This window comes from Dendrobates tinctorius, unplaced genomic scaffold (genome assembly GCF_039654945.1).
Source record: "Dendrobates tinctorius isolate UK_male_01 unplaced genomic scaffold, ASM3965494v1 ptg000103l, whole genome shotgun sequence".
NCBI lineage: Eukaryota > Metazoa > Chordata > Amphibia > Anura > Dendrobatidae > Dendrobates > Dendrobates tinctorius.
The window spans coordinates 47315457-47329055 of record NW_027361771.1 but is presented as its reverse complement, the minus strand read 5'-3'; the positions used below and the strand labels follow the sequence as shown (position 1 = coordinate 47329055).

Here is a 13599-nt window from a genome sequence, read left to right as displayed (position 1 = left end):
TTGGAAACTATGTCCCTCTAGGAATTTATCTAGATGTGTGCTGAGCACCTTGAGCCCACAGTTGCTTCACAGAATTTTTCAACGTTCATCTGTGAATATGAGAAGAAAAAAAATATATATTACCCACAAAAATGTTGTTTAGCCACAATTTCTCATTTTCACAAGGATAGCAGGAGAAAATGGACCTCAAAATTTGTTGTGCAATTTCTTCTGAGTACACGGACACCCCATATGTGGTTGCAAACTACTTTTTAGGCACAATGCAAATCTCAGAAGGTAAAAAGCGCAATATTGGAGATCAAACTTTATTGGACTCTGCCTGAATAGCAGAACCCCCCATAAGTGATCCAATTTTAAAAACTATACCTCTCAATGAATACATCTAGCAATACATTGATCATATTGACATCACGGGTGTGTCACAGAATTTTATACCATTGGGCAGTGAAGAAAAAATAACTACATTTTTACCACTGAAATTGTGTTTTTGCCCCAGATTTTACATTTTCACACTGGGAAATAGGTAAAAATGGCACCAAAATTTATTCCACAATTTCTGCTGAATGTAGAAATATCCCATATGTGGCTGTACAGTGCTGCTTAGTCATACAGCGAGACTCAGGACAGAGTGCTATTTGCTCCAGAAGCTTAGATTTTTCTAGAATAGTTTGAGGACTCCATATAGAGCCCCAAAGTGCTAGAAAAGCAGAATCCCCCCTCAAGTGACCCCATTTTGGAAATGATACTCTTTTGGAAATGTATCTATAGGTTTAACTCCAAGGGTTTTTTCCAGAAAAAAGCAGCAGTGGATGCTGCCGAGTGAAAATTGCAAACTGTCAATGTAGTGCCAGTACGTGGTAGTCACCAGCTCATGCTTCTACAGACATGCAGGCAGGCTCTCATTGCTATATATATGCTATACATATATGTGCCCAAGTGATGTAATTCAGATGAAATCCCGAGGGATCCATTCATTATAATGAGAAAACAGAGTTACTCTGGACTCCATTTGGCCTCTGTTCAGCAGTCTCCTTTTCAGAAGTGCACAAAACTGTGGAGTAGTGCGCTTTTATGCATGACTATTCTTGGCGTCCGTACAATTACAGCGTTATACATTTATACAATTTTTTTGTGTTTTGGCGCTTTTACACAATAGAAAAAAAAATTTTGCATCACTTCATTTTGAGAGCTATAACTTATTTTTACACTGACGTAGCTGTATGGCAGTTTCTTATCTACGGAACAAGATTACGTTTTCAGAGATCATTTTTATTTACATTTGTCTTTTTGATTGCGTTTTATTTCACTTTTGGTCAGCGGTATGATGACAAAGCATAGTTTATTTTTTAAAACGGTGTTCAGTGAAGGGGTTAACTAGAGAAAGTTTTATAGGTCACTTTGCAAGCAGCAATACCAAATGAGTGTACTTTTGTTTATTTTTGTGTTTACATAAATAAAATGTATTTATTGGAATAATTTATTTTTTTTTGGTCCTCATGTAGCTATTTTTATAATTTTTAGTAAGTTTTCTTTTTACGTTGCCCCAGGATGGAACATCGACTTTACACTGACTGATTGCTGATCTACTACTCTTCAATGCTTCTGCATTGCATGGCATTAGAGCTGTGCATCGCAGGCAGGGAGGAGGCGTGTCAGGTCTTGCACTGAGCAGGAGCTTTCAGGTCCTGAGTGACTCTGTGACTATCTTTCTGCCCAGGGTTTACCATCAGCACAACGCAATTGCGTTATACTGATGGGAACAGAGAGGGAGCTCCCTCCCTCTGCCCCTCAATGTCACTGTCACTATTGACAGCAGCATCAGAGGGGTTAAATGGCTGTGATGGGTGCCAGCACAGATAATGGGCATTGCTGCGGAGTGTCATATATAGAGCTAACACCCGCATTTGTTTGCAGAAGTGCTCAACGTGAGCCAGCACGATTATCATGCCCTATATATACGCCCGTTTGAGGCGAATGTCATGATGGGGTTGAGCAAGAGGCACCACTAACCAAACACCACCATAAAAACCAAGGAGATCTCCAAACAAGTCAGGGACAAAGCTGTTGAGAAGTACAAGTCACGGTTGGGTTGTATTAAAAAAAAAAAAAAAAAAAAAAAAAAAACACCTTAATTTCTGATTATCCGGGGGGGAAGCACAATCAAATCCATCATTATCAAATGGAAAGAACATGGTGCCACAACAAACCTGCCAAGAGAGGGCCACCCACCAAAACTCTCAGACCGGGCAAGGAGGGCATTAATCAGAGAGGCAGCACAGAGACCAAAGGTAACCCTGAAGGAGCTGCAGAGTTCCCAAGCAGAGACTGGAGTATCTGTCCATACGGCCACAATAAGCTGTACACTCCATAGAGGTGGCCTTTATGGAAAAGTTGGCATAAAAAAGCCTTTACTTACACAAAAATTGTAAGGCTAATTTTGAGTTTGCCAAAAGACTTGTGGGAGACTCCCAATATGTATAGAGGAAGGTAGTATGGTCAGAAGAGACCAAAATTGAACCAAACACAGCTCATCACCCCAAGAACACCATACCCACAGTGAGATATGGTGGCAGCATTACATTGTGGAGATGTTTTTCCGCAGCAAGGACAGGGGAAATGGTTAGTCGAAGGGAAGATGGATGGTATGAAAATAGGGATATTCTTGAGCAAAACCTGTTTCAGTCTGTCAGTGATTTGAGGTTGGGATGCAGTTTCACCTTCCATCAAGACAGCGACCCAAAGCATACTGCTAAAGCAACACTCGAGTGCTTTAACAGGAAACGTGTAAATGTTTTGGAGTGGCCCAGTGAAAGCCCAGACCTTAAAGGGAATCTGTCACTCCCTAACAATTTTGAGCTGTTACTATCATCTTCGGGGCCTGCGCAGAAGATCAATGCAGACACTGCCCATAGGAGGAAGGACAGGGTCCGATTAACCGTGCTTGTGCATAGTGCATGCGTGTTATTACTGCGCCGAACGGGTTAGTGTGATGCTGATTAAGTCAGGAGGCAGTGATTTCTTCCAGTCACCACATGCACTGGAGTATGGAAGAAATCATTAGCATATATCATTATAAATGAATTTCTAAAGATCTACACCACAGCTATGAGGCATACAGGTAAGACTGTTTTAACCAATTACCTGTATGCCCATAGTAATAAATCAAAATTGTCCAGGGGGTGACAGATTTCCTTTAATGCAATTGAGAATCTGGGGTCAGACTTAAAGATTGCTGTTCGCCAAAGGAAACCATCTATCTTGAAGGAGCTTGGAGCAGTTTTGCCTTGAGGAAAGGGGAGAAAAAAAAACCAAAAAAACAGTGGCTAGGTGTGGAAAGACTTATCCAAAGCAATTTGCAGCTGTAATTGCCTCAAAAGGAGGCTCTATAAAGTACTTAATTAAGGGGGGTGAAAAGTTACGTTCAATGAAGTTTTCAGCTATTTTGTCTTATTTGTTTGCTTCACAATAAAAAGAAAAAAAAAATGTTCACAGTTGTAGGCATGTTCTTTACATGAACAGAGCTGTGTTGTATGTATAACACTGCAGAGAGACCCTAACAATCGATTACCTCTCTATTCTACTCCATCTAACATTAAAATTAGTGATATTGCCCCCTCTATTTCACACCACAAGGGAAGTTTTACTTAATAGGAAAAATTGTTTTTCTTATATTCTGCTGTCTAAACCTGGGTTGCGCCTTATAGTCTGGAAAATATGGTCAATATATTTTTCACCCATCTATGCTACATCTTAGCTCCTCTCAACGGGGCTTTTCCAAAAGGGTTATTCCGGCTTCAGACAATTCCATACGAGGGCCTGTCGGGACACCTGTGTAGATGGAAGTGAGTGAAGCCAGAAAAACGCTATAACCCCCAGAAAGCAGGGCTAAAACAAAAAAAGGGGCATATTCCAAGGAGGCATTTTAGTGTCCCAGTAATTAAAAGACAAAACGAAGAGGCAGATCCCCAAGACACAAAGCTGCTCAGTTCTCCTGCTCCTTTTATTTCCCTTCCTGAAGCTGGACCAACAGGCAAACACATTAGAAGACAAAAAGCTGGACCTGGATACACAACCCTTATTTCTCATTCTACTGAGGACACATGATCAGCAGAGCTGAGTGTGCATGTAAATGGAGGAGCTGGGAGCAGGGCTGTGGAGACGGTAAGCCAAACCACCGACTCAGCCTCCTCAATTTCCCTGATTTCTGACTCCAACCCCACAGCATTGGTCACTGCTGAGCATGCACATAAAAGTGTATCACAGATTCATCTCAACTAAACGTCAAGATCCTTAGAACAGGAATAGAATAGTCATTCATAGGACATTTCATAACTTTCCCAAATTCTTATGAAAACATATACATTTACAGGACATACTTCAATGTACTACTGTACTCAATATTATATATTTTAGGAGCTGGGGTTGGTCCAGTTTATATCAACGCCACCAAAATGGACACCAACTGTTTGGGAGACGTACTGTAGCTGCTGGACAGCTGACAGCTACCCAACATCTATGGTCTTACCGACCTTCCTTAGCGTTACTATATAATACCCCAGTATTCCCAGCAGCGCTCACCTCTCCGGTCAGCAGCTCAATAATCTTGTTGGTGAGATATAGGATCTTCTGCTCATTGCTCCTCGTGTGTTTCAGTGAGTGAGGTGGAGGATCCTTAAAAGGGCTCTGAGTCCAGCTCCATCCTCCTGACATACCAGAGGTCTTCCTCACTACCGTGTAATCCTGTGGAGATAGAGAGAAACTAAAACATTTACTATACGTCCCCCAATTAAGCTACCTATGAAATCAACCCCGTTTGTCATTTATACATATGTTTGCTGTCATAATTCCAGAAAACCTCACCTCGCCGGTCAGCAGGTGGATGATCTCCAGGGAAAGTTCTAATATCCTTTCAGCCATCTCTTTGTCTTTACCCATCCTAGTTGGGCCAATCAAGAAATGGACCATTGTATACTACACAGGTGGCAACTTCAACACAATGGATTCCTAAGTGAAGGCGCCTAAAGAGAAGCACATTTTACAAGAATTATAGCACCACAGTTTCAGCGCTATGGACCTTTTTAACGCTCATTTTTATGGTCTTTGGTCTTAAAGTGGTGTGGCTCACAGGCTGCTTTGTATTATTACCCTGTGAGCCATGCCCCATTAATAAAGACTATAACAACTTGCAATAAATAAAAAGACATTTATCTCTGGAGATGTATGGCAGATTTTAAAAAAATATATACTGTATATACAGAAAACTAAGGGAAGCAGCAAAAGTAAAAAAGGGAAAATTGTCCAATAGGTTCTTTTTACATTAAACTTTTTATATTAAAGGGAACCCTGTCATGAGATTCAAGCTGCCAGAACCATGAGGCCCCTTGAAAAGCTGGAAGTGAAACACCTGTTGGGATAAAAAAGGAGTCACAGCACTTAGTGCTAATGTGATGTGGGTAAGAACTGCACTGCACATTGATTTATATTATTGCGATTTATTGTACTTCATTAGATGCTTGTCTCTGCAGTTAGAGTCCAGACTTATCCTATACTATATCAAGGGGATATACTGCACTTTTTTTTTTTTTTTTTTTTTTAAGTATACTGTACCCTTGATTTAAATGTTCAAAAGAGCCACAATAATTGCACCTTTTGCCTGAACCATGAGTAGCAGGAATCAGACTCTGGCTGTGTTATTACTCCGGAGTATGTTTTAGGCCACGTTCACACATTCAGTATTTTACTCCAGTATTTGTAAGCCAAAATCAGGAGAGGAACAATCATAGGAAAAGCATAATAGGAACACGTCACCACTTCTGTATTTATCACCCACTCCTGGTTTTGGCTACAAATACTGAGGCATTATACTGACAAAATACTGAAAGTGACCTTACTCTGAAGCGCAGAAGTATTTACGCGGAAACATTCATTGAAAATCTGGCCAAAGACTTCATTTCTTGGCAGCTTCTTCATGGCCTGCTCTCCTAGGTATTTCCCTATATAGTTAGGTCCATATATATTTGGACAGAGACAACATTTTTCTAATTTTGGTTCTAGACTTTACCACAATGAAATTTAAACAAAACAATTCAGATGCAGTTGAAGTTCAGATTTTCAGCTTTCATTTGAGGGTATCCACATTAAAATTGGATGAAGGGTTTAGGAGTTTCAGCTCCTTAACATGTGCCTCCCTTTTACATTATATTTACACTAAAATATTGTCGGATTTAATTCTTTTTTTGTACGGCACAAAAGATTATCATTCCTTTCAGCGAACGTAGACAGAGACCTATCAATCCAGTGCAGTGCGCATAGAGACCTATCAATCCAGTGCAGCGGGCGTAGACAGAGACCTATCAATCGAGTGCAGCGAGCGTAGACAGAGACCTAGCAATCCAGTGCAGCACGCATAGACAGAGACCTAGCAATCCAGTGCAGCACGCATAGACAGAGACCTAGCAATCCAGTGTAGCGCACGTAGACAGAGGACCTACCAATCCTGTATAGCTCATGTAGACAGAGACCTATCAATCCAGTGCAGCACACATAGACAGACACCTATCAATCCAGTACAGCGCACGTAGTCAGACACCTATCAATCCAGTACAGCGCACGTAGTCAGACACCTATCAATCCAGTGCAGCGCACATAGAGACCTTTCAATCCAGTGCAGCGCACGTAGACAGACACCTATCAATCCAGTGCAGCGCACGTAGTCAGACACCTATCAATCCAGTACAGCGCACGTAGTCAGACACCTATCAATCCAGTACAGCGCACGTAGTCAGACACCTATCAATCCAGTACAGCGCACGGAGTTAGACACCTATCAATCCAGTGCAGCGCACGTAGACAGAGGACCTACCAATCCTGTATAGCTCATGTAGACAGAGACCTATCAATCCAGTGCAGCGGGCGTAGACAGAGACCTATCAATCCAGTGCAGCGAGCGTAGACAGAGACCTATCAATCCAGTGCAGCGAGCGTAGACAGAGACCTAGCAATCCAGTGCAGCACGCGTAGACAGAGACCTAGCAATCCAGTGCAGCACGCGTAGACAGAGACCTAGCAATCCAGTGCAGCACGCGTAGACAGAGACCTATCAATCCAGTGCAGCGCACGTAGACAGAGGACCTACCAATCCTGTATAGCTCATGTAGACAGAGACCTATCAATCCAGTGCAGCACACATAGACAGACACCTATCAATCCAGTACAGCGCACGTAGTCAGACACCTATCAATCCAGTACAGCGCACATAGTCAGACACCTATCAATCCAGTGCAGCGCAGAGACCTTTCAATCCAGTGCAGCGCGCGTAGACAGACACCTATCAATCCAGTGCAGCGCACGTAGACAGAGGACCTACCAATCCTGTATAGCTCATGTAGACAGAGACCTATCAATCCAGTACAGCACACGTAGACAGACATACTAATCCAGTGCAGCGCACGTAGACAGACACCTATCAATCCAGTGCAACACAAGTAGACAGACACCTATCAAACCAGTGCAGCGCACATAGAGACCTTTAAATCCAGTGCAGTGCGCGTAGACAGAGACCTATCAATCCAGAGCACCGCACATAGACAGAAACCTATCAATCCAGTGCAGCGCGCGTAGACAGAGACCTATCAATCCAGAGCACTGCACATAGACAGAAACCCATCAATCCAGTGCAGCGTGCGTAGACAGAGACCTTTCAATCCAGTGCAGCGCGCGTAGACAGAGACCTTTCAATCCAGTGCAGCGCACGTAGACAGAGACCTTTCAATCCAGTGCAGCGCGCGTAGACAGAGACCTTTCAATCCAGTGCAGCGCGCGTAGACAGAGACCTTTCAATCCAGTGCAGCGCGCGTAGACAGAGACCTTTCAATCCAGTGCAGCACGCGTAGACAGAGACCTAGCAATCCAGTGCAGCGCGCATAGACAGAGACCTATCAATCCAGTGCAGCGCACGTAGACAGAGACCTATCAATCCAGTACAGCACACGTAGACAGACATACTAATCCAGTGCAGCGCACGTAGACAGACACCTATCAATCCAGTGCAACACACGTAGACAGACACCTATCAATCCAGTGCAGTGCGCATAGAGACCTATCAATCCAGTGCAGCGGGCGTAGACAGAGACCTATCAATCGAGTGCAGCGAGCGTAGACAGAGACCTAGCAATCCAGTGCAGCACGCATAGGCAGAGACCTAGCAATCCAGTGTAGCGCACGTAGACAGATGACCTACCAATCCTGTATAGCTCATGTAGACAGAGACCTATCAATCCAGTGCAGCACACATAGACAGACACCTATCAATCCAGTACAGCGCACGTAGTCAGACACCTATCAATCCAGTACAGCGCACGTAGTCAGACACCTATCAATCCAGTGCAGCGCACATAGAGACCTTTCAATCCAGTGCAGCGCGCGTAGACAGACACCTATCAATCCAGTGTAGCGCACGTAGTCAGACACCTATCAATCCAGTACAGCGCACGTAGTCAGACACCTATCAATCCAGTACAGCGCACGTAGTCAGACACCTATCAATCCAGTACAGCGCACGTAGTCAGACACCTATCAATCCAGTACAGCGCACGGAGTCAGACACCTATCAATCCAGTGCAGCGCACGTAGACAGAGGACCTACCAATCCTGTATAGCTCATGTAGACAGAGACCTACCAATCCAGTGCAGCGGGCGTAGACAGAGACCTATCAATCCAGTGCAGCGAGCGTAGACAGAGACCTATCAATCCAGTGCAGCGAGCGTAGACAGAGACCTATCAATCCAGTGCAGCACGCGTAGACAGAGACCTAGCAATCCAGTGCAGCACGCGTAGACAGAGACCTAGCAATCCAGTGCAGCACGCGTAGACAGAGACCTAGCAATCCAGTGCAGCACGCGTAGACAGAGACCTATCAATCCAGTGCAGCGCACGTAGACAGAGGACCTACCAATCCTGTATAGCTCATGTAGACAGAGACCTATCAATCCAGTGCAGCACACAGACAGACACCTATCAATCCAGTACAGCGCACGTAGTCAGACACCTATCAATCCAGTACAGCGCACATAGTCAGACACCTATCAATCCAGTGCAGCGCACAGAGACCTTTCAATCCAGTGCAGCGCGCGTAGACAGACACCTATCAATCCAGTGCAGCGCACGTAGACAGAGGACCTACCAATCCTGTATAGCTCATGTAGACAGAGACCTATCAATCCAGTACAGCACACGTAGACAGACATACTAATCCAGTGCAGCACACCTAGACAGAGACCTATCAATCCAGTACAGCACACGTAGACAGACATACTAATCCAGTGCAGCGCACGTAGACAGACACCTATCAATCCAGTGCAACACAAGTAGACAGACACCTATCAAACCAGTGCAGCGCACATAGAGACCTTTAAATCCAGTGCAGTGCGCGTAGACAGAGACCTATCAATCCAGAGCACCGCACATAGACAGAAACCTATCAATCCAGTGCAGCGCGCGTAGACAGAGACCTATCAATCCAGAGCACTGCACATAGACAGAAACCCATCAATCCAGTGCAGCGTGCGTAGACAGAGACCTTTCAATCCAGTGCAGCGCGCGTAGACAGAGACCTTTCAATCCAGTGCAGCGCACGTAGACAGAGACCTTTCAATCCAGTGCAGCGCGCGTAGACAGAGACCTTTCAATCCAGTGCAGCGCGCGTAGACAGAGACCTTTCAATCCAGTGCAGCGCGCGTAGACAGAGACCTTTCAATCCAGTGCAGCGCGCGTAGACAGAGACCTTTCAATCCAGTGCAGCGCGCGTAGACAGAGACCTTTCAATCCAGTGCAGCGCGCGTAGACAGAGACCTTTCAATCCAGTGCAGCACGCGTAGACAGAGACCTAGCAATCCAGTGCAGCACGCATAGACAGAGACCTAGCAATCCAGTGCAGCGCACGTAGACAGAGACCTATCAATCCAGTACAGCACACGTAGACAGACATACTAATCCAGTGCAGCGCACGTAGACAGACACCTATCAATCCAGTGCAACACACGTAGACAGACACCTATCAATCCAGTGCAGCGCACATAGAGACCTTTCAATCCAGTGCAGTGCGCGTAGACAGAGACCTATCAATCCAGAGCACCGCACATAGACAGAAACCTATCAATCCAGTGCAGCGCGCGTAGAGAGACCTATCAATCCAGAGCACTGCACATAGACAGAGACCTATCAATCCAGTGCAGCGCGCGTAGACAGAGACCTTTCAATCCAGTGCAGCGCGCGTAGACAGAGACCTTTCAATCCAGTGCAGCGCGCGTAGACAGAGACCTTTCAATCCAGTGCAGCGCGCGTAGACAGAGACCTTTCAATCCAGTGCAGCGCGCGTAGACAGAGACCTTTCAATCCAGTGCAGCGCGCGTAGACAGAGACCTTTCAATCCAGTGCAGCGCGCGTAGACAGAGACCTTTCAATCCAGTGCAGCGCGCGTAGACAGAGACCTTTCAATCCAGTGCAGCGCGCGTAGACAGAGACCTTTCAATCCAGTGCAGCGCGCGTAGACAGAGACCTTTCAATCCAGTGCAGCGCGCGTAGACAGAGACCTTTCAATCCAGTGCAGCGCGCGTAGACAGAGACCTTTCAATCCAGTGCAGCGCGCGTAGACAGAGACCTTTCAATCCAGTGCAGCGCGCGTAGACAGAGACCTTTCAATCCAGTGCAGCGCGCGTAGACAGAGACCTTTCAATCCAGTGCAGCGCGCGTAGACAGAGACCTTTCAATCCAGTGCAGCGCGCGTAGACAGAGACCTTTCAATCCAGTGCAGCGCGCGTAGACAGAGACCTTTCAATCCAGAGCAGAGCGCAGAGACAGAGACATATCAATCCAGAGCAGCGTGCGTAGACAGAGACCTATCAATCCAGAGCAGCGCACATAGACAGACACCTATCAATCCAGTGCAGCGCACATAGACACGACACCTACCAATCCTGTACAGTTTATGTAGACAGAGACCTATCAATCTATTGCAGCGCATGTAGATTATTAAAGTATTATTTTCTTAGAAATGCCGCAGAATTACAAAGTCACACATACCTGGCTGAGTTGTTACAGCTAGTGCCTGATCCATACTGCCTGTGGATCACACAGAACATATCATCTGTCAGGTTCACTTTAAGCCTGATATTCCTGGTCTGTATATAATTTTAAAGCTAATCTGTCAAGTACGATAAAGCTATTAACCTCCGGATAAAGGGTTAATCTGCAGGCCAATAGCGTTATGAAGATGTCTGTCCACAGTACTGGAAGTGCGGTACTTAGAAGAAAATGAAGTGTATTCACGCCCCGTCACATTGACTGACAGCTGGCTCAGCAGTGCAGAGTAAGCTGTCAAAGTGCCGAGGCGGGTTATAGCCGCCACCCTCAGTACTGTGAGCGATAACGAGCTGTGGCGGCAAACCGGCGGCTCCCAGGAGAAATGAAGTTAGGTTTTCTCCCGGGGTTTGCACTTTCAGTACTGCAGCCTGGCACCATCACAATGTCATTAACCCTATATCTGCAGGTTATTAGCGTTACCCGACATGACAGGTTACCTTTACAAGTCATCCCATTATCAACCTAGGCATGAATACAATGACAGGTAATATGTATATACAGTATGATGGATAACTCAAGAGCCCACCATTCACATAAGATGATGATCACAGCTGACCTCCTCGCCACCGTGACGTTTGCACAAATCACACTTCTAAAAAGCTATGGTCTAGAATATGGTCTAATAGCCATGTGTCTGCTGTAAAGCATAGCTCTAAATAGTACCAAAAGGAATCTGTCAGCGAGATTTCACCCCCATAACCATTTATATGTGCATGTAGCTTTTTCAAAGACAAGCCCAGAAATACCTCTACATGGCCAGTCTGATCTTCCATAAGGCCGCGTTCACACATCAGTATTTGTAAGCCAAATACAAGAGTGGGAAATAAAATGCAGAAGTGCTGATGTGTTTCTACTATACTTTTCAATTGTTCCACTCCTGATTTTTTACTGATGTAAAATATTGTCCAAATACTGAATATTACCTTACTGAGAAATCAGTGCTTGAATTCATATGCAAATGAGGCGGAAGAACTACCGTAGATCCGAAGCCTCAGTCACTCCAGCACAACCTCTTCCTGCTTGACAGACAAAGATAGGTCTACGATCATGGTGTGATTCATGCGGCCAATGGTTTGGGCAGCATGAATCAGCCCGCGGGTTCCCATTAGCTATGAATACACTATAGACAGCTGATGTGATAGATAAAGGGGCGTCTGAGGAGTATGTGGGTCTGGCACCAGTATAACAGGCTCCTGCTGTCACTGCCGGGCTATGGACGCACACAGCTCCTCGTACTCCACGGGCTGAGACACCCAGCTCACACCTGCCAGGCACACTGGGAACATGGAGAGCTGCAGAAACCGGGAGCCCGGCACACCCCGCACCATGGCGGACGTCTATGGAGTCTCTCTCCCAGCACAAGCACACGGGACACTATAAACACAGAGCACTCACTGAGTCATCCGCCTGTACATAGCATCACTTCCGGCTCTGTACGTGTATGACTTCCGGTCTGTACCTCCTTGGTGGGCGCGCTCACCTCACAGCCCTACTGTGTAAGGTAGTGATTGGCTCACCTTGCTAGACAGCAGCGAGTCATTGCCCAAAACTAATATGGCCGTTGTCCTGCAGAGGACTCAGACCTTGGTAGGAAAGCCCTGGGGCGTGGATATACTGGAGTGTATGGCCTCCCAAGAGGTCCTTACTGCAGGCTATACACCTAGCCAGTACCAGCAGTACCTCCTGGGAGCCCATACACTGTAGGGACTGTAGCACGGGACTAGATTGGTGTATAGCCTGCAGTGAGGACCTCCTTGCCAGTACAGACCCTACGGTGTATGGGCTCCCAGGAGGTCCTCGCTGCTTGTTATACACATAGAGAGTACATAGTGCAGTTACTACATTGTATGAGCTTCCAGGAGGTCATCGCTGCTTGTTATACACATAGAGAGTACATAGTGCAGTTACTACATTGTATGAGCTCCCAGGAGGTCATCGCTGCTTGTTATACACATAGAGAGTACATAGTGCAGTTACTACATTGTATGAGCTTCCAGGACGTCATCGCTGCTTGTTATACACATAGAGAGTACATAGTGCAGTTGCTACATTGTATGAGCTCCCAGGAGGTCCTCGCTGCTTGTTATACATAGAGAGTACAGTAGTGCAGTTACTACATTGTATGAGCTCCCAGGAGGTCATCGCTGCTTGTTATACACATAGAGAGTACATAGTGCAGTTACTACATTGTATGAGTTCCCAGGAGGTCATCGCTGCTTGTTATACATAGAGAGTACAGTAGTGCAGTTACTACATTGTATGAGCTCCCAGGAGGTCATCGCTGCTTGTTATACACATAGAGAGTACATAGTGCAGTTGCTACATTGTATGAGCTCCCAGGAGGTCATCGCTGCTTGTTATACACATAGAGAGTACATAGTGCAGTTACTACATTGTATGAGCTCCCAGGAGGTCATCGCTGCTTGTTATACACATAGAGAGTACATAGTGCAGTTGCT

General features: G+C 45.6%; 1 protein-coding gene across 1 annotated transcript in view; it reads right to left on the bottom strand.

Moving 5' to 3' along the window:
- LOC141100164 (uncharacterized) overlaps positions 1 to 12519 on the bottom strand; it is a 137352-nt gene extending 124833 nt beyond the window's left edge. The window contains exons 1-3 of the mRNA XM_073588440.1: positions 12064 to 12519; positions 4861 to 5018; positions 4579 to 4740 (exon numbers count right to left, since the gene is read on the bottom strand). Coding sequence (XP_073444541.1) covers positions 4579 to 4740; positions 4861 to 4965 — 267 coding nt within the window. The 5' untranslated portion in view covers positions 4966 to 5018; positions 12064 to 12519. The remainder of the gene's footprint in view (positions 1 to 4578; positions 4741 to 4860; positions 5019 to 12063) is intronic.
- Between the last annotated feature and the right edge of the window lie 1080 nt (positions 12520 to 13599).